General features: G+C 41.0%; 1 protein-coding gene and 1 long non-coding RNA gene across 4 annotated transcripts in view; one reads left to right on the plus strand and one right to left on the minus strand.

The window, feature by feature from the left end:
• Nucleotides 1-5958, minus strand: part of LOC121100978 — a 32093-nt gene extending 26135 nt beyond the window's left edge. Inside the window, exon 1 of the long non-coding RNA XR_005832782.1 lies at nt 5647-5958. This is a non-coding gene — a long non-coding RNA (uncharacterized LOC121100978). The remainder of the gene's footprint in view (nt 1-5646) is intronic.
• A 430-nt stretch (nt 5959-6388) lies between these two features.
• The window catches only part of TSC22D1 (TSC22 domain family member 1), a 130812-nt gene continuing 115363 nt past the window's right edge, over nt 6389-21837 (plus strand). For 2 of the 3 annotated variants that reach the window (XR_572449.2, XR_572448.2), the window contains exon 1: nt 6389-9655. Coding sequence is in view for 1 of the 3 variants with exons in the window: in XM_008706823.2 (XP_008705045.2) it covers nt 6780-9655 (2876 nt within the window). In the remaining 2 variants the exon portion in view is untranslated. The remainder of the gene's footprint in view (nt 9656-21837) is intronic. The other variant, XM_008706823.2, reaches the window with a different exon arrangement.

The following is a 21837-nucleotide window of genomic DNA, read 5'->3' on the forward strand; positions in this document are numbered from 1 at the left end:
CAAATCAATTATGTTGGTTTTTTCCTCCTAAATTCCATCTCACACTTTTCTTTGAAATTCTAACCTCTCCTCTTTAAATCATTCTATCATTCATATAGAAATATTTTGTAAACACCTTCCATACGTAAGCAGTACTATTGCCTGTAACATCATGTGGTCATAACATCAACGGATTTTATCTTATGCTCTGACTCCAATTATCTTGTGTGCATCTAAGACTTTCTTTTCTTCTTTTCTTAAAGGTATTAAAATAAGAAAAGATTTTGGCCTGTAAGACTAATGATTTCCTGTTTTTCTTCTACAATAAAATTAACTGGAAATGTCAATTTAAGTATGTTACTAAAAACTACTTTATCAATTTTCTTCTAAAAGATAAAGTCCAAGCAGAGGGAGAAAATGAATGACCAGAGGAAGACTTCATACTAAGGAATGACTTCAACAGCCATTCCTTTCCCCCTGAGCTTTGAGACTTGAGATATACCCAACTGTTAATGAACCTAATCTTTAAATACAGAGAAACACTGGCTGCTATGATTTGTTTGTATTTCTTGACCTGGTTTTGGTTCATATATGGTAGAAGGACAGAGGTCTTATTAGAATTATGATACAAACAAAAATAATAAATGTGTTTCTTTCTATAACTAAGTATTCAAAAAGGTGTGCAAATACAAATTGGTCCTTAGAACATATTGAAAAGGGTAGGTTACTACTGTCTCTATTCTACAGGCGCTCAGGTTCAATAAACGCTAATTGCTAAAATGGGAAAACATTTATCTTGGCCTGTATAGACAGCGTTCCTCAATTATGTGTGATTAATGCCTTTTTTCAAGCATTTGACATCTGCTTTTGATCAGTGAAAGATCATCCAACTTATCAAATCGTTGTTCTGTTCATTTATGTCCAATTCCTATGTGGCCACAGTAGAGTCTGTAAAATGTATACTCTTTCTTAGAATGTCTCTACCTCGGGAGAAAATGGTGCTCCCAGATTCTTTGGCGATATCTCATTAGAAAAATCAAAACATGAGTATTCTGTAGAAATTTAACTTGGGAGCTAGAATTCGCAGGAGCCTGATCTAACAGTATGTCTGGAGGCAGCTGTGAGGGGTGGTTACACTACAGCGATTTGCATCTCAGCCCCACCACTTGCCAAGTTGTGAGGCCTCAACCTCTGGGCACCTCACTTTACTCAGTTGTAAAATGGGGTAATTATAGTCCCTACTTTATACAGTTGCGAGGATTGAGATAAAACACTTAAAGCATTGAGAACAATGTGTAGCACAGAGTAGGCATTAAATAAACACTAGCTCTCTTCTGGAGAAGTTTGGAGTGTTATTTGATTATAGACTTAAAAAAAACTAAATCAACAAATTATTATTTTTGCAAGGTCACTTCACAGTTCTGTAGCAGAAGTTAGAAATGATTTTTTTTTTTTAAGTTGTGAGAAAATTCTCCAAATTAACACATTCATAAGACTGAACATAGCAGAATCTGTAACATTTACATTTGGTCAAACAGGGAAAAAGTCTTTCACCCTCTGCAGGTAGAAGAAAGGCAGTATGTAATTAGTGTGTGCAGCATATCTTCCTTGGCATTCAAAAGCATTAAGAGAACACTCATTAATTTCCAAGAGAGTTTTCAAAAATACTAGTCTCTAGAGTTCAGGCTGCTTTTTTAGAAAAATCTCTCAACACAGAGGCATGGAATCTGAAATTAAGAGGACCCGAATGCTGAGATTTAGGTATAAACTTTGGACAAGTTATTTAATCTCCCTGTGATCACTTCTAAAAGGAGAATGATAATGTCTTCTCCTTCAAATGAGCTAATTCGTATCAGTGTGCCCTCTGAACCATAAATTAAAATTTCTGAATTCAAACTTTTGTTTTATAAGCATATCTCCCTTGAGGATATAAAATTGCTTCACTGACCAGAAACATACTTGTATTGAAAATGTAACAAATGCTGCAAAAATTAATCAATTATAAGCTAAGTGTTTTATCTCAATCCTCACAACTGTATAAAGTAGGGACTATAATTACCCCATTTTACAAATGAGTAAAGTGAGGTGCCCAGAGGTTGAGGTCTCACAACTTGGCAAGTGGTGGGGCTCATTGAAATTTGAATGAGAAATTTCAAAATAAGCATTTTGTGCTATTTACAATAGTCAAATAGTATATACTACTTCCGGTCTCATTTAAAAAACTTTCTAGAGAGAGAATTGATTTATAAACATGCTGTAACATCCCTAGGCATAAGTTTCTGCATATGTAAAAATGTGTGATTTTTTTCATGTTTATAATTCATTTAAAACTTTGACTTTTTTTTCCCAGATGACATTTAAAAGTTAGATAAGTAATATTGCATGACTGGAGCACTGGTTAGCTAGACTTACCAGTGGAACAGTGGCATCACTGCTCCACACATTTCTCTTTTAGTATCTGTCTTTGCCACTCACAGCCATTCTAAGGGTTAAGTATTCCCTTCCTGCTCTTTGAGGACACTACTTTTGGAGAATCACTTGGTTTTAAATACCGACCTATTTCACAGTTCTCACTATTAGGTAAGTTGTGTTATAATGTTCAGGAAATTTTGTATTTTATGGTAGGAAAAAAACACTAAACACAGCCAAATATGCATGTTGGTTTGCAATGTCGCAGTAACTAGATTTAAGTGAACTGCACTACAGACTAATCTTTTAGTCAATAGAGAGTAATTCAGAGCTGCACCTTCCGAATGCAAACGGGAAATTCAATCTTTCAAAAGGCAAAGGATAACTCTTAAGTACTGAGTTCAAAGGATTTAATGACTTCATTACACATGGCAGTAGGCATTTAGTAATAATGTAAAAAAACTCCAGACTTTTTCTTTTTTTTTTTTTTTTAATTAAAAGGTGGTAACATAACACCTGGCTGTTCAAGTGCTTCTGCTTGTTTTAATGTACTTATATTCAGGTATTTCTGGTCCCAGCAATGCTGGCAACTGAGAGATACAGAGAGGTTTTTAAAACTCAGGTTTCCAAAATTGCGGAGTTGCTCCTTATAGCTTAGTGGGGCTTGATGCAGCCTAAACAGGACTTTGAAAGTGATTTGGCAAACAAAAATGAAATACCTTTGAAAAGGCCGTATTTTCTTATGACTTACGTTCTCCAAACTCTTCCTTTTAAAAGAAATAATATTACTCCCCCGCCCACCCCACCCCATCAAAACAGCCAAAATGATACCCTTTACTACTGGTTATCAGAACAAGTATCTGCTTTTATAGGGCTATCTCAACTCATTCTGTCAACTTCGGGTAAGACTTTATTATGTATCTTCTGCTTCTAACCATATCAGCACAATCACAGAGGTATTTAGGGTACAAGGGGGTGTTGAACTGTTGTTGTTTGGGGTAATTCGAAACTTGGACCCAATGCAACATTTTGAGAGATCAACAGCATTTTTTTTCACACTAGTCGAAAGAAACACATTTTGTCTGTCTACATTCCATTGCAGGTTCAGTTGGCTAGGATAGCTTCTATTTTCCATTCACAAACTGTTGAAATAGTTCAGATTTGCATTTCAACAAGGGATGGTGACCATTAACCACCCATTTCACCTGCAACAAGAACTGTTGGGTATTAAAAAAATTATTGTACAATACACCGATGGCCATGGGTATGTAAAAATACAGTCATTCACATATTCATGAATATCATAACACAAGTATGATCTTTTCAAATTTAGTTCATTTTTATTATCATATCATTTTCCATATTTGTGCGAACCTACTTTGTACCTAGCACAGAGCTCCACATTAGCAGTTTAAAGTAAAAAAATGTAGTCTTGTGTATGGGTTCAGTGAGGGAGACCACAGAAAAAGCAACAACATATCATAACTTTGATACAGGATATGCACGAGATGTTAAGGGTGCATTTCTATTCAGTAATATGAGAATGGTGACATGCTGAGGGATGGAATGAAGACAATAGAGAAACCTAAAGGTAATGCACCGAATTGACAAGTAGATGTCTGTCAAACTGTGCAAGAGACTACAGCTCTTTATGCTTGAACAAGCTCCTGAAATAGGATTATAGATCTGTGAATTTGTGAGATTCCTAAATTAGAGGTCTAACCATAAAAGTTTAGTTTAGTCCCCCAACAGCCTAAATTAAAAAAATAAAAATTTCTCTCTAGGATTTTCCATATCAGTTTGTTTAATTCCTGGGCGAGAAGTACATTCTTGCTTCGTAGTACATTCTAGCTTAGAGCTAGACGGGTAATGCTAGGGAAGCAACTTCCAGTAAATTGCCTCCAATCAAACCTAACATTGCTTCTGTAGAACTATGGTCAGACCATGCAGGGTTTTTTGCTTGTTTTGTTTTGTTTTGTTTTAACCGGATTTGCAGATGGCTCTTTTCCTTTTTAACCCTAAGAGGTGGTCTACATTTATCACTGCACTCGTGCTGCCACCAAGATTTGTTAAGTCAAATCTACGGGGGCTATAGCCTGGACAATTAAACGAAAAGACATCTCTGGTGGAGATAAGCTCCACCTGTTGAGGTCAATTAGTTTACAGGGCTAGGCGCCTTCTTCCCTCTAGGTAGGGATGGACTGCAAGCAAGCCCTCTCCAGGGAAGAGCCTACCCCGGAGGAACTTGGGCAATCGATAGCAAACAGCTGCAACATCTGCCTGGCTAGATCACCCCTGCCCGTCGAAGGGCGAGGGGACCGCATGGCAGCCACAACTGCACTGCACAAAAGGCAGCACAGCACCTATCTTGAGGACACTCCGGCCTCGAGTGGACCGCGCAGCTCCCGGCGCAGGGGCCTCCGCCTAAGGGGCGCGGGAGACACGGGCCGGGGGCGAAGCCAGGTGCGGCGAGGGGGAGGAGGGCTCCGCCACGCGCCAAGGAAGAAAGCCTGACTCATGTCGTGTCGTGGCGGTGGCGGCAGCGGCGGCGGGCTCCTGGGAACTGAAACTCGTGATGCTGTTGCTGCGGAGAAAAGCCTCATTACCCATTCCGCAGGCGGGGGTACACCACCCAGGGCGCGTACACCCGAGACCCAGGGCTCCAGCAGCCTCCGCGGGCCCCTCCCCGCCGCGCCCCCTCCCCTGCCGCGTGCACGCGCGCGCGCACCGGCCGCGTGTGAGAACACAGCGGACACACCTAACCTGCGCGCGCCCCGCACCCTGCCCCACCCCCACTCAGGCCGAAACTCACAGGCCGACCCGGATTCGCTCCCCCGGCCGAAATTCCCCACCCCCACCACCCCCCGGCGTCGGCGCCTCCGCGAGCCTTCGGCAATTTCCGTCAGGACACTCAGCGCTCGGCAAGGCCCGAAGCCCCGCCGCCTCCTTCTCTGCCGGACCCGGCTTTATGTCTGCGGCGCTGGGGCGCATGCGCAGACGCCATCTTCCCTCCTTCCCTTTTGCTTGCCCCCTCCCCCCGCCACCGCCACCGCCTCCTCTTGCCGGCGGTCGCCCCTCCTCCTCCTGCGCTCGGGCGCTGGTCCCTCCTCTCCCGATGCCGCGAGAGACTGGGGGATACGGTGGAGCCGGAGAAGAGCACTAGTAACAACCATCACAGCCCCCTCCCCGCCCGCCCGCCGCCCTCCCTCGGCACCCACCCACTCACCCGCCCCGTTTGCCGACACCGACCAACCCCACCTCTCGTTCCTTTGAACGGCGTCGGCTGCAGTCGCTTGCACCAGCCCGTCTGGCCACCAACGCCGCCGAGGAGCCGCCGCTGCCTGCGGCCCCCTCCCGCCCGGGCCGCGGGAGCAGCAAGGGTGAGGACGAGCCGGCTGCGGAGGAAGAGGACAGGAGCGACTCGCACCCCTCCGCGCTAGCGCACATCCCGCCGCCCTCCGGGGAGGCTCGGGCGCCGGCCCCTTCCTCCCCGAGGACGTGTGCCGAGCCGAGGCGCCTGCCCTGAGGGAGGAAAATGCTCGGGCTCCATGGCTGCCAGTGATGGAGCTGTCCCTGGGCTCCCGCTGCCACTGCCGCCGCCGCGCCCCGGCCGTGCTCCGCGAGGACCCGGCGTCTCTGCGCGCCCGCCCGCGCCTCGTTGCTGGGCTCACCGTACCGGGCGCCCCGCCGCCGCCCCGCTCCGAGCCTCGCCGCCCCGGCCCCAGCCGCGGCCAGCGTTTGCTCACGGAACAGCCGCCGCGAGCCCAGGGGGTTTGAAAGGGTCCGAGGGGCGTGGGGGGAGGGCCGAGCGGGGACAGCGGGGCCGGGAGGGGAGGTTTGAGCGACACTGAGCTCGGGGCTTGCCGGCGGCGGTGGCCCTGAGGGTGGCGAGGGGAAGGCGACACTAGCTCCGCGCAGCCTTCGTGCAGAGCGACCGGGAGGGTTTTGCAGCGGCCGCCGCCGCGGCGGCGGGAGGAGGGGTTAGGTGGCTTCTGAGTTGTCCGGAGAAGGTGGGCATTTCTCGGTTTTCCCACCCCCTCCCCTTGTCTCCCCCTTGCCTTGTCTTCCCCCTCCCTCCTGCCCCGCACCCCACGTGAAGCGGAATATAAAGGGGGGTGTGAGACTAGAGGGGAAAGTGAATGGCGAAGGACTGAAGGGGTCCCCCCTTCGGGTCCCTGGCCGCCCTGTTCACCCTCGTTCATCCTCCCTTCCCGAAGCTCGCCCTCGAAGGCAGGAGCGGCCGGCGCCTTCGGCTGAGGAGGAGGAGGAGAAGGAGGAACCGCGCCGGGCGGAGCGTCAGGTCCCGTTTTCCTCCCCGGCGTCTTGAATACAAAGATTACGGTGCAGAAGGAAATTGCACTCGCCTCCTCCGCCCCCCGGTACCCGACACAATGCACCAGCCGCCTGAGTCCACCGCCGCCGCGGCCGCGGCCGCCGCCGCTGCAGACATTAGTGCTAGGAAGATGGCGCACCCGGCAATGTTCCCTAGAAGGGGCAGCGGTAGTGGCAGCGCCTCTGCTCTCAATGCAGCAGGTACCGGCGTTGGTAGTAGTGCCACATCTTCCGAGGATTTTCCGCCTCCGTCGCTGCTCCAGCCGCCACCTCCTGCAGCATCTTCTACGTCGGGACCACAGCCTCCGCCTCCACAAAGCCTGAACCTCCTTTCGCAGGCTCAGCTGCAGGCACAGCCTCTTATGCCAGGCGGAACTCAAATGAAAAAGAAAAGTGGCTTCCAGATAACTAGCGTTACCCCGGCTCAGATCTCCGCCAGCATCAGCTCTAACAACAGTATAGCAGAGGACACTGAGAGCTATGATGATCTGGATGAATCTCACACGGAAGATCTGTCTTCTTCCGAGATCCTTGATGTGTCACTTTCCAGGGCTACTGACTTGGGGGAGCCTGAACGCAGCTCCTCAGAAGAGACTCTAAATAACTTCCAGGAAGCTGAGACACCTGGGGCAGTCTCCCCCAACCAGCCCCACCTTCCGCAGCCTCATTTGCCTCACCTTCCCCAGCAGAGTGTTGTGATCAATGGGAATGCTCATCCACACCCCCTCCATCACCACCATCACATTCATCATGGGCACCACCTACACCATGGGCACCCCCATCCATCCCATGCTGGTGTGGCCAGTACATCCATTCCCGGAGGGCCACCCTCAAGTCCGGTATCCAGAAAACTCTCTGCCACTGGAAGCTCTGACAGTGTTATACCAGCTGCACCAACTTCTGCTGTCTCATCGGGTGGCTCACCTGCATCTGTAATGACTAATATCCGTGCTCCAAGTACTACCGGCAGTATAGGTATAAGTTCTGTTACTGGCACTAATACAGTGAATAATGTTAACATTACTGCTGTGGGGAGTTTTAATCCTAGTGTGACAAGCAGCATGCTTAGTAATGCTAATATAAATGCAAGCAATATTCCTAGTGCTGCTAGTGTGAGTGTCGGGCCTGGAGTTAGCAGCGGTGTTAATGTGAATATCTTGAGTGGCATGGGCAATGGTACTATTTCTTCCTCCGCTGTTGTTAACAGTGCCCCCAGTGCAGCTGCAGGGATGACCGTGGGATCAGTTTCAAGTCAGCAGCAACAACCAACAGTTAACACGTCAAGGTTCAGAGTTGTGAAGTTAGATTCTAGTTCTGAGCCCTTTAAAAAAGGTAGATGGACTTGCACCGAGTTCTATGAGAAAGAAAATGCCGTGCCTGCTGCAGAAGGAGTGGCAATAAATAAAGTGGTGGAAACTGTAAAACAAAACCCAGTAGAAGTGACTTCTGAGAGGGAGAGCACTAGTGGGAGTTCAGTGAGCAGTAGTGTCAGCACACTGAGTCACTACACCGAGAGCGTGGGCAGTGGAGAGATGGGAGCCCCCACTGTGGTGGTGCAGCAGCAGCAGCAGCAGCAGCAGCAGCTGCCGGCGCTTCAAGGTATGGCTCTTCAACAGATGGATTTCAGTAGCTCTGGCCCTCAGAGTATTTCTCAGTCACAGATCACGCAAGTACAATTACAGTCTCAAGAACTGAGCTATCCTCAAAAGCAAGGTCTTCAGCCAGTACCTCTGCAAGCCACTCTCAGTGCTGCAACTGGTATCCAGCCATCACCTGTTAGTGTGGTTGGTGTAACTTCAGCTTTAGGTCAGCAGCCTTCCATTTCCAGTTTGGCTCAACCCCAGCTGCCATATTCTCAGACGGCTCCTCCAGTGCAAGCTCCCCTTCCAGGGGCACCACCCCAACAGTTACAGTACGGACAGCAGCAACCGGCTGTTTCTACACAGATGGTCCCAAGCCACGGTAAACCAGTGACTCAGAATCCAGCTTCAGAGTACGTACAGCAGCAGCCGATTCTTCAAGCAGCGGTGTCCTCCGGACAGCCCAGTGCTGTGGGAGTGGGAGCAGGAACAGCGGTGATTCCTACTGCCCAGCCACAGAGTATCCAGCTGCCAGTGCAGCCCGCAGCAATCCAAGCACAACCTGCAGGGGCCTCTGGCCAGCCTGTTGGCCAGGCTCAGACGGCAGTATCGGTTGTACCTCCTGGCAGTCAGATTGCAAGTATTGGTCAACAAGCAAACATACCTACTGCAGTGCAGCAGCCCTCTACCCAAGTCACACCTTCAGTTGTCCAGCAAGGTGCTCCTCCATCGTCACAGATAGTCCCACCTGCTCAGACTGCGATTATTCATCAGGGAGTTCAAACTAGTGCTTCAAGCCTTCCTCAGCAATTGGTCCTTGCACCCCAAAGTACCTTGTTAACTGTGCCTCCCCAGCCACAAGGAGTAGAATCAGTAGCTCAAGTTTCGCAGCAGTTGCCTGCAGTTAGTCCTTTGCCCTCTGCTAGTAGTATTTCTGTTACAAATCAGGTTAGTTCAGCCGGTCCTTCTGGAATGCCTTCTGCCCCCACAAACTTGGTTCCACCACAGAATATAGCACAAACCCCTGCCACTCAAAATGGTAATTTGGTTCCGAGTGTTAGTCAACCTCCCTTGATAGCAACTAATATAAATCTGCCTTTGGCACAACAGATCCCACTAAGTTCTACTCAGTTCTCTGCACAATCATTAGCTCAGGCAATTGGAAGCCAAATTGAAGATGCCAGGCGCCCAGCGGAACCCTCCTTAGTTGGCTTACCTCAGACTATCAGTGGTGACAGTGGGGGAATGTCAGCAGTTTCAGATGGGAGTAGCAGCAGCCTAGCAGCCTCTGCTTCTCTTTTCCCGTTGAAGGTGCTACCGCTGACGACACCCCTGGTGGATGGCGAGGATGAGAGGTAAGATCATGCCATATTTCTGCAGGCATTCAACAGATTGAAAATTAATCTATTTGGTAGTTATGTATATGCACAACATTTGTCGAAAGCATTACCTATTTTTTCTTTTTGTATATGAAAATGCGTTTTCGTGGTAAGTTTTCTAGCGCAAGAGTGTTATGGAATGGTTTCAGAGTGGATAGCAAGTTGGGTGTAAGTAATATGTAAACTATTTGACAGACTAGTTATTGAGCATTAAGTATAGGTCTGGGGGGCACCAGGTGGTTTTTGTTACTTATAAAATGCTTTTTAAAGAGATTTATTACGAACAGAAAATTTTTGCTAACCATATAATAGTAAATCTATTCATCTGAATTGCTAAAATCCTTATGATCATCTCTTGAAGGGGGGGGTTGTGGTTCCCACGGTTGTTTCTCCTTTACTAGATTGGACAATCCTTTTCACTTCTGTGTTTGATCTTAGTCTGTGAAAGATAATGTTACCTGCTTCTCCTAGTCAGACATTATAGGAAAGATGACCTATCTGGGTTATATAGGTTGCCCTTATACTGTAATTGACCAACTTTTGTGAACTTATTTAATGGTCATTTTTTCTGAACAGAACAGGAATGGAAATCTTAAAAAGTATGTCGTGGGGAGGAGGGTATACACTGTCAAAATTACCAGATTTATCTTTGATAGTAATATCCTGTGCGTTTTCCTTTTGTATAGTAGATCAAGGTGGTAGCCATTTTAAAGAGTAAGGAAAGTCTTGGAGGGTTGAATTTATAGAAGCATGAAAATAAGACTTTGTTCTCCTGATAATCTATTCCACCTGCTCCTTTCTTTGCCAAAAAAAAAAAATACATAAAGCCAAAAACACAGTATTAAACCAGTGTTTTCGTAATTGAATTAGAAATAATGCTCTAAACATGCCATTGAATCAAATTGTGCCTTTTAAGCTGACTGCCTAGAAAAGTTGTGAAATCTCTAATGATTCTACATTGCTTTAAACTAAGTTGATTTTTAAAGGAATGTTCTTTTCACAGATTTGCTGGTCTGTGACTAACCTTGATCAAAATAGTATCATAGGAGTTAATGACAAAGGCTGTTCATTTTAACCATGGAACTTTGAATAAGCTCTGAAGACATTTAATTATTTTAGTACTAGTTGGATATTTTTGTGATTGAACTTTCATCAAACCAATCGGAAATTTATATTCTAAATGTGTATTTGTGGTTTTCACTTCGGAAAAATTGAGGGTTTTTCAAAAGAATTGCAGTTTTAGAAAAAGAACAAAAGCCAAATGTTGCAGTGAGATTTTCATGATATATATATTTTTAGTTACTTAAAAGTTGTAAAGGCATGGTTAATTGAAATACTTTAAAATCTTGTCTTTCAAGATTTTTATAATTTTTCCAGGAGTCGTGTAATGAAAACCTTGTTACCTAACCAAATGTATTCTGTATCATGTATACAAAACTGTACTTAAGAGGTAGACCTCTTCTAGGAGGTAGTTTCCTTAATGGTCCTATTATAATTATTGATAAAACTTTATTTGTTTCATATGCCAGTATTCACCTGTAATTGCTAATATTCACTATAATTTTAAAGAATTATTTACCCCAAATATTAATGTGTTTAAGTCTCAGGGGTGTGATTGAGTGAAGCCCCTGAAAATGAGGCATATTACGTGGATGCTAAATTCAGAGAAATAAAAGGTAGATGAAATACACAAGTGAAAACCACCCATTTTAAATTGAAACCTCCCATGATTTTTGTTAATTACCATTTGTGGTCTCCTGGCACGACTTTCTCCCTTTTTTTTTCCCCTGGTGGCAGGGCCTGATAGAGCTTTCCACAACTTGCTTTTCTAGACAATTAAAGTCAGATGTTGCTACTTAGAACTAGGTTTTTAATTGTAGGGATAGAGGCCAGTTTAAGCTATTTAATACAAAATTAATCTTTACACATAGTAACTGAGATGAAGATTAATTGGGGCAAATTATGTAGAAAGGTTTGGAAATAAAGGGACAGAAAGAGATACTGAAGTATGCTTAAATATTGGTGTGAAGTAACTTGAGTTGACTCTGCCTGTTTTGAATTTACTACATATTTGAACCTTTGTTAACATCAAAGTTAAGTCATCAAAACCAGAAAATTTTTGTTTCGTAGGTATCCTTTAAATGCTGAAAAATCAAAATGTGTCACCCCTAAAATACCTATAAAGGTCTATAAGGATAAACATGTATATTATTTTCTTTATGATGTTTTACTGCAAATTTATTTCTTTTATCCCTGAAGTTTAGGAAAAGTTTTGTTTTAATTTGCCCTTGGAAGGGAATTTGAAAATACCTACGAGAAAAAAAAAATGATAATGATTAAAAAAATTCTTCTTACCTTTGCTTCTCATGATAGCTTCCATGTCACTTGCATCTTTTGGGGTTTGGTCACCAGTTTCTCTCTCATGGGAGGAAGGGGTCATTATAATTTCAGTATTATGACTTAGAAACCATGTTAACAATGAAACTTTTTGGTGGTAAGGCAAATTTTAACACTTTAAAATTTAAAATGTTTATTAGGCATGTGGAAAATGCTTTCAGTTGATCATTGGGCAAGATGATAAAAATTAGAAACATGGGTCAGGCGTTCAGATTATGTATCTTGTTTTTTAAAATTCATTCTCATTAAGAAGGTCTTAATGTCTTAGCTTTTAACAGGAACTTAACCTTTATAACACAGGGAAGATATAGGTATTTCACACTGATTTGTAGTCTTTTGTGTTTTGCAACTATTAGTACAGCCTCTTATGTAAAATTGATCATACTTCTCTTCATCCTCCAAGACTCAGCTCAGATGTTCCCTCTGAAGCATTCCCTTTACCCAGGCAATGTTTTCCTAGCACTTTTTGTTGTTCCTCTATATAACGCAGTGCACACATTCAATTATAATTACCTGTCTTCCTCACAAGACTCTGAGCTCCTCAAGCGCAAGAACTAAATAAGTTTTGAATGAATTAATGAGCAGGCTTTTCTCTGCTTTTTCTGTCACTATTTAAAATTTATATTGTCTCATCATTAGCACAACTGTTAGAGATGCAGGATCATATAATTTATGCAATAAATTGAGAAGAATAAAAAGACTTGCTTTTTTGCGCCTCTTTCACCTGATCACTGAGGTGAATTGATACCTATTTTCTAAATACAATGCCTGTTATGTAGTAGGCTTTCAAATTTTTATTAAAGAGGAATGAAATTCTTATCTATGAAATAGGAGTAATACTCATTTTGTCTACTTCTGAGGATGGTAGCATTACATAAAATATTTTAACTATAAAATACTAAATTATAGGCTTTAATTTTTATTTAAATTGTAGCTGCGCAGTTTAAAGGGTCAAATAATTTACATGGTTAGATGATTTATTTTAGATGATTATTGTCATGTTTACCTCCTTGTCTGTGAACAACAAGCTTATATTGCTACTGGATACGCAACATGGCTGGATGGTTAGAAGCATGGACTCTGAAATCAGACTGTTTAGGTTTGAATCTTCCTCTGTCAACTGTTAGCTTTATGTAATATTGAATTACTTAACCTCTCTGTGCCTCATTTTGCTCATTTAAAAAAATGGGGATGGTAGTATTTACCTCATAGGGTTGTTATAGGAAGTGAATTTGGAAAGCCGTTAGAACTGTGTCTAACTCATATGCCGTGTATAGTGTGTGTTAAATAAAATGCTCTGTGCTTTTGTTTTGGTTTTATTAACTTCCTGGATAGAAAATGAAGATTTGACTTTTATCACCTCCTCAGCTGATCTCTTTTACCTCTGGTACCTCTTCTTCTTAATAGTTATGGTTTCATCACTCTTGGTTCTTCAATATTCTTGTAAAATATCACTTTTCCTGTCCTATACAATGTACTGCACTTGCCGTCCTCCTTCTACCTGACCCCAGCTATGTAGTACGGTCGTGTACTAGAATATATAGTATATATTTTTCTATATACTACTTAGCATATAGAAATGTTAGTAGGTACCCCCCCCCACCAAGTTTTCATCTATTTCCTCCAAATTGCCTTTCTCCCATTCTGTATGCCTTTCTCCCCATTTTTGCTTTGCGTTTTGTGACAGAGCCTTTCCTCAGATGTCTGGTAATTCTTGGTCGGCTCCTTGCACGTTAGGAGACTGAAGAGCTTATCTAGTCTCAGTGTGACTTGTTGACTGTTAGCTTTACCATAGGGTGATCTGGCTGAAGTTCAATGTCTCTGCCCCACCCCTGGCTTAGTTTTTGCTGTAATTATCACTAATTCAACTTTCCATCAAATGTCTCTTGAGATGTTCAGACATACCAGGTATTGTTATCAATTTTATCTTCCTGAGGCAGTCTCTCATGTCCCTCTGACCTCCATGCTGGACTGAGTGTCTTCCAGACTTGGGACACAACCATTATTGTGGGGTTCCCTTCACTTTCTCCTGTGGTTGGATTTCCATTTTGCAGTGATCCATGTCGTGTTCATTCCTGGCTTACTTGATGTTTTAAAATGGTTTTAGGGGTTTCTGGCTGGCTCAGTCTGTAGAGCCTGTGACTCTTGATCTCAGGGTTGTGAGTTTGAGCCCCATGTTGGGTGTAGGGATTACTTAAAAATAAAATCTTTAAAAAAATTGGTTTTAGTTTATCCTGACATTCATTTGATTATTTGGTTAGCTTAGGAATACTACATGTAAAATTGTATTGTTTTATAATTTTGCTCCATTGCTTTCTAGCTTCCATATTACTTTTGAGAAGTCTGAAGTAATTCTGATTTCTCAAATATTGTATGTGACCTATGTGTGTATATGTTTCGTTTTTCTTTTTTTTCCCCCTTGTTTACCCTTTTCTCTCTTCCCCTCTCTCTTTAATTCTCTGAAAGCTTTTGAGATTGTATCTGTTTCCAGTGTTTGGAAATTTTACAGTGATAGGTCCTTGTGTAGGTCTCTTTTCATCCATGTTGCTGAGTACTTCGTGTGCCCTTTTAGTCTGGAAACATCTTTTAATTCTGCGACTTTTTCTTGAATGATGTCTTGATTATTTCTTTCCATTTTCTGTTTCTTTCTCAAACTCTTCTTATTGGGATAATGGATCTTCTTGACTTCTTTTCTAATTTTCTTGTGTTTTCCTATTTTCCATCTCGTTTTCTTTTTGCTATACTTCTATTGAGTTCATATGTTATCATATTCCCAAAGCTTTTGTTTTTTGACTTGGCTCCTGTTAAATAGTATTTTGCTCTAATAACAGTAATACTTTCTCTTAGCTGTCTGAATATATAAATGTTAATTATATTTTTTTAAAGATTTCTTCTTGTGTGATCAGTGTCCCCCAAATTTGTTTTCTTAGTTTGTATTTGCTTTGGTCTTTATCTTTCATGTTCTAGAGCCTTTCCTTAGATGGTTGGTGGTTGTGTTGTGAATGGGGAGGTAAAATGCTAATTAGAAATCCTTAGCGAGACTTTTAGCTTTACTGTGTAGTATCCGGGCTGGGATGTTTGGTTGGAGGACTTTTGATGTCAGTATCTTCATGTCTTTCTTTTGAGCTGGTTAGATTCCTTGTAGAAGGCTCTTTCTTGCTTGGAGGTGAAGGTTGTGGGGGACAGGAGGGAAGTTGGGTAAAAGGTCTTGGAGTCTTAGCATCCCCATATATATATTTCTTCACTCAACATCCTTTTTTAAGTATGTTTTCCTGCCTATTGCTGTACCTGATTTTCTCAGTCTTGGGATATGGTGTTTTATATTCTCCAGACAATATATTTTCAGTTTTTTGTTGGGATTGGGGAAGGGCAGTTGGGATCAGTGGAGCTGGTTACTTCTTAAAAAGACTTCTAAACAATCTTCCTTATTTTAGCTGCCTCTCTCCCCCATATCCCACTTCGGATGTATGCGGTACTGCCAATTGCTGAGTCTTTTGGGGATTTTACAGTTTAAATTGGGTTTGTTCTTGGCTTTCTCCACTGTTTGCTAAAGATTTGATTTTCTAGTGTTTGCTAAGTCATTTGTCACTCAACCATCTGCTTTCCAGCTTCCAGATTTTTGTTGCTATTGTCTTTTCACTTGTTCTCTCAGTTTTTGTGGGCTTATGTCTTTATATCTTAAAAATTCATTTTTTGGGGTAATTTTAGTGGGTTTTTAGAAAAGGAGTATAAATTGTGTGTTTTTATAATTATATATCTACCCTAACTGTAGAATATTGCTCTATTAAATGTAAAGAATGATGCTAATTTTAATAAAGTCCTTGCTCCCAGATTTGATCTATAACGAGGTACATAAATTTTAAGGGTGGAATTGCTTGGCTTATATCAAGTAGAAATAAGAATAGTCTATAACTCGGTATTTTGACTCACTGAAGTGATTAGAAATGTTAGGATTTAGATTCAGTTAATATTTATTATCACATTAAACCAACTCACCAACGCTGTGAGTTAAGTTTTTTCTGTTTTACTGATGAATAAACTGAAGCTTAGTTTATTAGAGAGGTGGAGTTGTCTCCGGTTACATACATAGCAGTAGTAAAACAGCTAATATTAAAAGTCATTTTTCCAACTAAAAGTCTTTTGGTATTTCTACTAATAAAGCCAACAAGAGGTAAGGCTGTTGCCCATAAATAATATCAGAGTGACTGAAAACCTGAAAAAAAGGGAGGCTTCTTTGATTTGTGTATTTATGCAAATAATAAAATTAACCATAGAACATACTGATGTTTACCTATAAGCCCTTGGTGAGCAAAAAGTGGTTCAAGTCATCACACTGATGTACCTGGAATGCAGTAGACATGCAAATGTTAAATGAATTAATTTTAGTATTTTTTTTCTTTTGAAAGTTGTATGAAAATTATCTTTTCAGGAAAACTATTTTAATTTTCTAATTTAAATTCAGTCTTTGTAGCTTTGGCTTCAGAATTGTAAGACAAGTAGATTTTGGTTCTTGTTTAGAAAGTTGAATTTAAAACTATGAAACTATACAAAGCATGACCTGTTCTGGTGCTGCAATATTAGAAGCATGCTGCAATGTTGGAACTCTGGTGGTTGGTTTTTGCCGTGTCACCGTGTTGTTGAATATCTCATGGTAAGAATATGCTTTAATGGCTCATTAAAAGAAATTACACAAATTACATGTTTACATTATTTTAAAGAACTGTTTATAATTAATTTTAGATTCTAGGTTGACTTTTTTTTCTAGGCTTACATATTCACATGCCCTTTCCCCCATTGTTTCTTCCTCACCGGTCGGCTTGACATGGAAATCTTATTTGACCTTTCAGCATCATCGGGCCTAGTTGACCTTTGTTTTTCCTCCTTCTTGAAACACACTCTTTTGCTTTCAGGGATCTCCTTTTTAGTTTCTTCCCACCTTTCTGGCCCCTTTTTTTCAGTCTCTCTCAGATTCACCTACTCTATCAGAATTTCTTCGGATTACTGAGTCGTCTTCCCCCTTACTGCCTTTTCGCTGAGTGATCATCTGCTCTGTGGCTTTAAATACAGTGTGTATGCTATCAGTTTCTGAATGCGTACCACTAGCCCATACTTCTCTTAGCCGTCGGGTGATACCATTATCTGCCTTCATAAAGCATCTCCACTTGCATTCTCATAATCTCAACAGAGCATAAACTTATCTTTTCATTACCTAACCTCTCAAATTTCTTTCTGTTTTGTTCATCTTCATTTTAATAATTATTATTTCTTTCTAGTTCTTCACTTTAGAAACCTGAGGGCCATTCCTGATAACTCCCTTTTTCTCACCCCATACATCCTGACCATAACCTTCAAAATATATCCTGAATTCATCTGCCATACCCCCCCCCCCCCCCCCCCCCCCCCCCCCCCCCCCCCGGCATTGCCCCAACTCTGGTCTAACATATTTACCTCTTACTTAAAGTACTGCAGTAGCTTCCTCACTAGCCTTTTGCATACAGTCTTGTGTTTCTCTGGTATTATATCTTGTAGTCAGAATGATATTCTTAAAATAAAAATCTGTTCAGATCACTCACTTGCCCAACACCCTTTAAAGCCTTCTCATTTCTTTGAAAGTAATTACTTTTTGCTTTTGCTTACCTCTGGCATCGTATTATGCCACTTTCCCCCTTACTTTCTGTGTCCTAACTGCCTCCTTTCAGTTCCTCATTGCCATACATTCTTTCTTCTTCCTCTAGGGTTAGGCACGCACTGTTCCTTCAGCCTGACCATCCCCTGTGTCACCTGCCCTCCGTTCCTCCTCAGTTTAACTGTCCCCTTTTTATAAAAAATTTGTATTTCAGTGTGTTAGTTTCAGGTGTATAATATAGTGATTCAACAGTTCTATACACTACTCGGGGCTATCACAGGTGTACTAACCATCACTTTTTGATAGGCCTTCTCTGACATAGCAATCTAAACTCAGGTTCTTTGTTAATACTGTTTTTTTTTTTTAATAATGTTTATTACAGTTTGTAGTTATTTTGTGTGTGTGATTATCTCTGATTTTAGGCTTCATGGACGGGGATGTTTGGTTTGCTACTACATATGCAAAGTATATTTCAGAGCTTAACAGGTAATTAGTAAAAATCTACTTAGTGAATAAATGAAGCAAAGTGGCATAAGATAAGGACAACTTGTCTTTTTAAAATCACTATTATGGTATATTTGAAAGGTAAATAAGTTCTGTATAGATGACCATGTGATATCACTGTTTCCCCCTTTAATAGAGGTGAATCAGAATTAATTGATTACTTTTTGCTGTGTTTGAGCCAAAAAAGCAATCTTAGTTATTGCTTGTAACAAGCATTTTGTTTTGTGTTTTTCTGCTTATTTTATATTTATGCCAGTAAAAGTTCTCCAACTTGATAAAGACCAAAAAACCCCTACTTATTTCAAAATTAGAATATCAGTATTCTTTATCAACTTTTGACTCGTTCATCTACTCAACATATAATGAAGCTTAAATAGTATCCAAGTATTGTCTTGGAAGTCCTTCTGTGCAGTTTCAGCTGTTGAAAATACAAACATTTAACATGCAAAAATGTCATTTGTTTGTATTGAGAGTTTTCCTTATTAAACAGTTAAGTAAATAGTGAGTTAATTACTTGTTTAACATTCCTAACTGATCTCTTTTCCTTATGGTTATTATGGTTACTTGTTATTGAACAGGCAAGTTATGGATTATGTAAAGGGAGATGAAAAAGGTTTGGCAGTGATCAAAATTAGCAATAAATTAACTTACCTATGGGTACTAAATGGGTGTAAAAAAGTGTTAAGAGATGAGGTCTTTACTTTTAAGGTTGGGGTAATTAAAAACAGAAGGGAAAATGCAAAATCTGATGTTGTAGTGCGATGATGATCATCAGTTGTGAGAGAGACCTATCCATATTAAGCCTGGTTGCCCGGCTTAAAACCGTATTTGGGTTGACTGGAGAGAAGATTTACTGTGGTTGATTTTTATTAAGGATTAACTTTAGATCATGGTGTGTATGGATCTACCATGGTGTGGATGGTATCGCCCTTCCCCATCCATGAAGCCATAGAGTAAAGAGTTACTCTGAGCTTCATGTGGTTAAGACAGATGTGATAGCATCTTATTTTCCCAGGACTCCTAGATTATTTTTGTAATATCAGCTCACCACTCAAGTTGGGGAACTTCTGATACCTTGGGTACATACCTGAGTATTCCTTTTTTGAGTAAGTTGTAGTTGGATTGATTATAAAATTGCTCATTGTGATGAGACTTCATTCTCTCCCAGCTCATCTAATTATCTAATTTCTTTGGTATTAGGCTTTCTTAGTGTACATTTGCATGATAATAAAGAGCATATTGACTAGTTAGGAATGCTTTGAAGGTATAAGCATACAATTTAAATCATATCTAGCACTAGATTATTGCTATGATACGGCTATGATACATTTCTACTGGTAATGAAACCTTACTCTTGTATGACTTTTGGGGGGTTGTTTTTAACAACGTACTTTGAAATAGATTATATCCCTTTGAGTCCTAGCAGTCTTCAAGTTGATAGGATGCTTTTGTTCAGTTTTCACAGAGGAAGAGATAGTCTGGTTCATTTATTCAGTCATTGATTAAATATTGAGTTATACTGTGTTATGTACTGTTTTTAGCTTGTTCATAGACTCTATAATAATTTAGCAGTAAGAGTAGTAGTCATAGTTGTAGGAGAGCTCAAAATTATAGTACTTAGGTACAGGATTGTTCTAAGCACTTTACATATATCAACTTATTTAATTCTCAGAAAATCTTATATAAGTTGTAAGTACCATCATTATCCCCATTTTGCAGGTGACAAAACTGAGGCATAGAATGATTAACATAAAAAAAAAAGTACTATCAAGTAACCTATTCAAGGTCACATAGCTAGTAAGTGGGAGCTAGGATTTAAATCCAGCCTGTCCGGGTTCCAGAGTTTGTACTCTTAACGACCCTCGAACTCTGTTGGCCTCTGTAGCATATGATCAGAACTGAGCTGTTCTGACAGCAGTATTGAGAGTTGTTTCTCAGTCAGCTTTCATGTATTGGAAGGCTCTGGGAACTGCAAATATCTCTTCTCTTGTTATATCCTCAAATAATCTTATTTTGATCTTGGAAGTTTGAGTGGGGATGCTACTCTTATTCTTGTACTCAAGAATATAAGCCCTGTGAGAACAAGGACCTTATCCATCCAGTTTACCTCTGTATTCTCACTGCATGCAATAGTGCCTAGCTCATAGTATGTTTTGAAGTATTTGTCCAGTGAGTGCCTTCAGACATGTGGCAGGAAAAAAACCCCATAAACATTCAGAATAGGGATATCATTACAGCCAGATACTCTGCCATTCTGTTACCATTATGCGCATAGCCATTCTAATATACAGGAGTAAGTTTCAGTTCTTCCCAGATATGTTGCTGTACTTGTTATATTAAATTCCTTCTGTCTCCCCTTCAGCAACCTATCAAATGGGTATATTTATTGAGGACCTTCTAGGTGTAAATTATTACATAGTAATGGTGTAGGCAAAGATGTAATCAAACATGGTTCTTGTCCTTAGGGAGTGTATACGACGTACATATGGTGAAATTATATGGAAACAATAAGCTAAATGACAGTTTTAAATGACATGAAATGCAAAATCAACAAATCAAAAATTTAGAAGTGGAAATCTTGAGATCTCGTTCAGGTCTTGCTTTGTAGATGAAGGAACAAGTTCAGAAAGACTAAGTGAATTCTCAGATAGTATCAGAAAATGTTTCTTAGACTAACTGGAACTCTAGTCTTGAAAATGACATAGGAAATTGCATTCAAAGTTCACAGATGGGATAGAATTGACCTTTGGTAGATCAGGGATGCAATGTTATTTGAATGGACTTTTGGGAAGTTTTGGGTTGAAGGAGAACGTTTCAGGTACGATAGTATCAATGAAAAGGGGAAGAAATAAGAAATGCATTCAGGGTATCAGTAAGGCAACAGTTGGACTTTAAATAGAGTTAAGTTTGTCTTAGGCTGTGATAGGAAGTGACTGTAGATTGAATTTGGGAGTGATCTGGTGCTCAACACTTGTTGACTAAATCACATTCAAGGAAGATTAGTATAAAATGAATCTGTAGTTTGGATTGGAATGGGGGTACACTTGGAAGCAGGAAGGACCAGTTAGGAAATTATGTTTTTTCTGTTATTTTTTAAACGAATGAAGGAAATAAAGGAATAGTGACTTCTGGTAAAGTGATTCAGTATAGAAAGAAGTGCTTTGTTTAGCAAATTTCTCAGTTTAGAAAAATACTGTATTAACTTTCCCAGCCTCTCTTCCCTCAAAGCAATATATTTCTCTTCTCATTTTGAAGAACAGACAAAAATAGCCTAATTTCTCAGAAAGGCTATTATCTATAGCTGTAGTTTTAAAGGTATGATGGGTAAGTGGTCATAACCTTCAGGTAGGATTTTTGGCAGTTTGTTTTCATGAGGTTCCTCTCTGTCTAATCCAAAGGAGATGTGTCCCAAATATATTTACTAGTGAAAAGAAATCTGAGTGTGAACTAATATTTTAGGATTGGTTCTTTACAGTAGTGGTCATAGAGACCTTTCCCTCCTTTCTTTTCGTTCATTCCCTTGCGAGTCTCTTCCAGGCAGTGGAAAGAGGAGGAATAATTTCTTCCTATCTCCCTAAGCACTCTTAGGTCTCTGTCAAAAGGGAAATGGTATATATAGTTATTTAAAATG

The sequence above is a fragment of the Ursus maritimus genome, unplaced genomic scaffold (assembly GCF_017311325.1).
Source record: "Ursus maritimus isolate PB19 unplaced genomic scaffold, ASM1731132v1 scaffold_10, whole genome shotgun sequence".
NCBI lineage: Eukaryota > Metazoa > Chordata > Mammalia > Carnivora > Ursidae > Ursus > Ursus maritimus.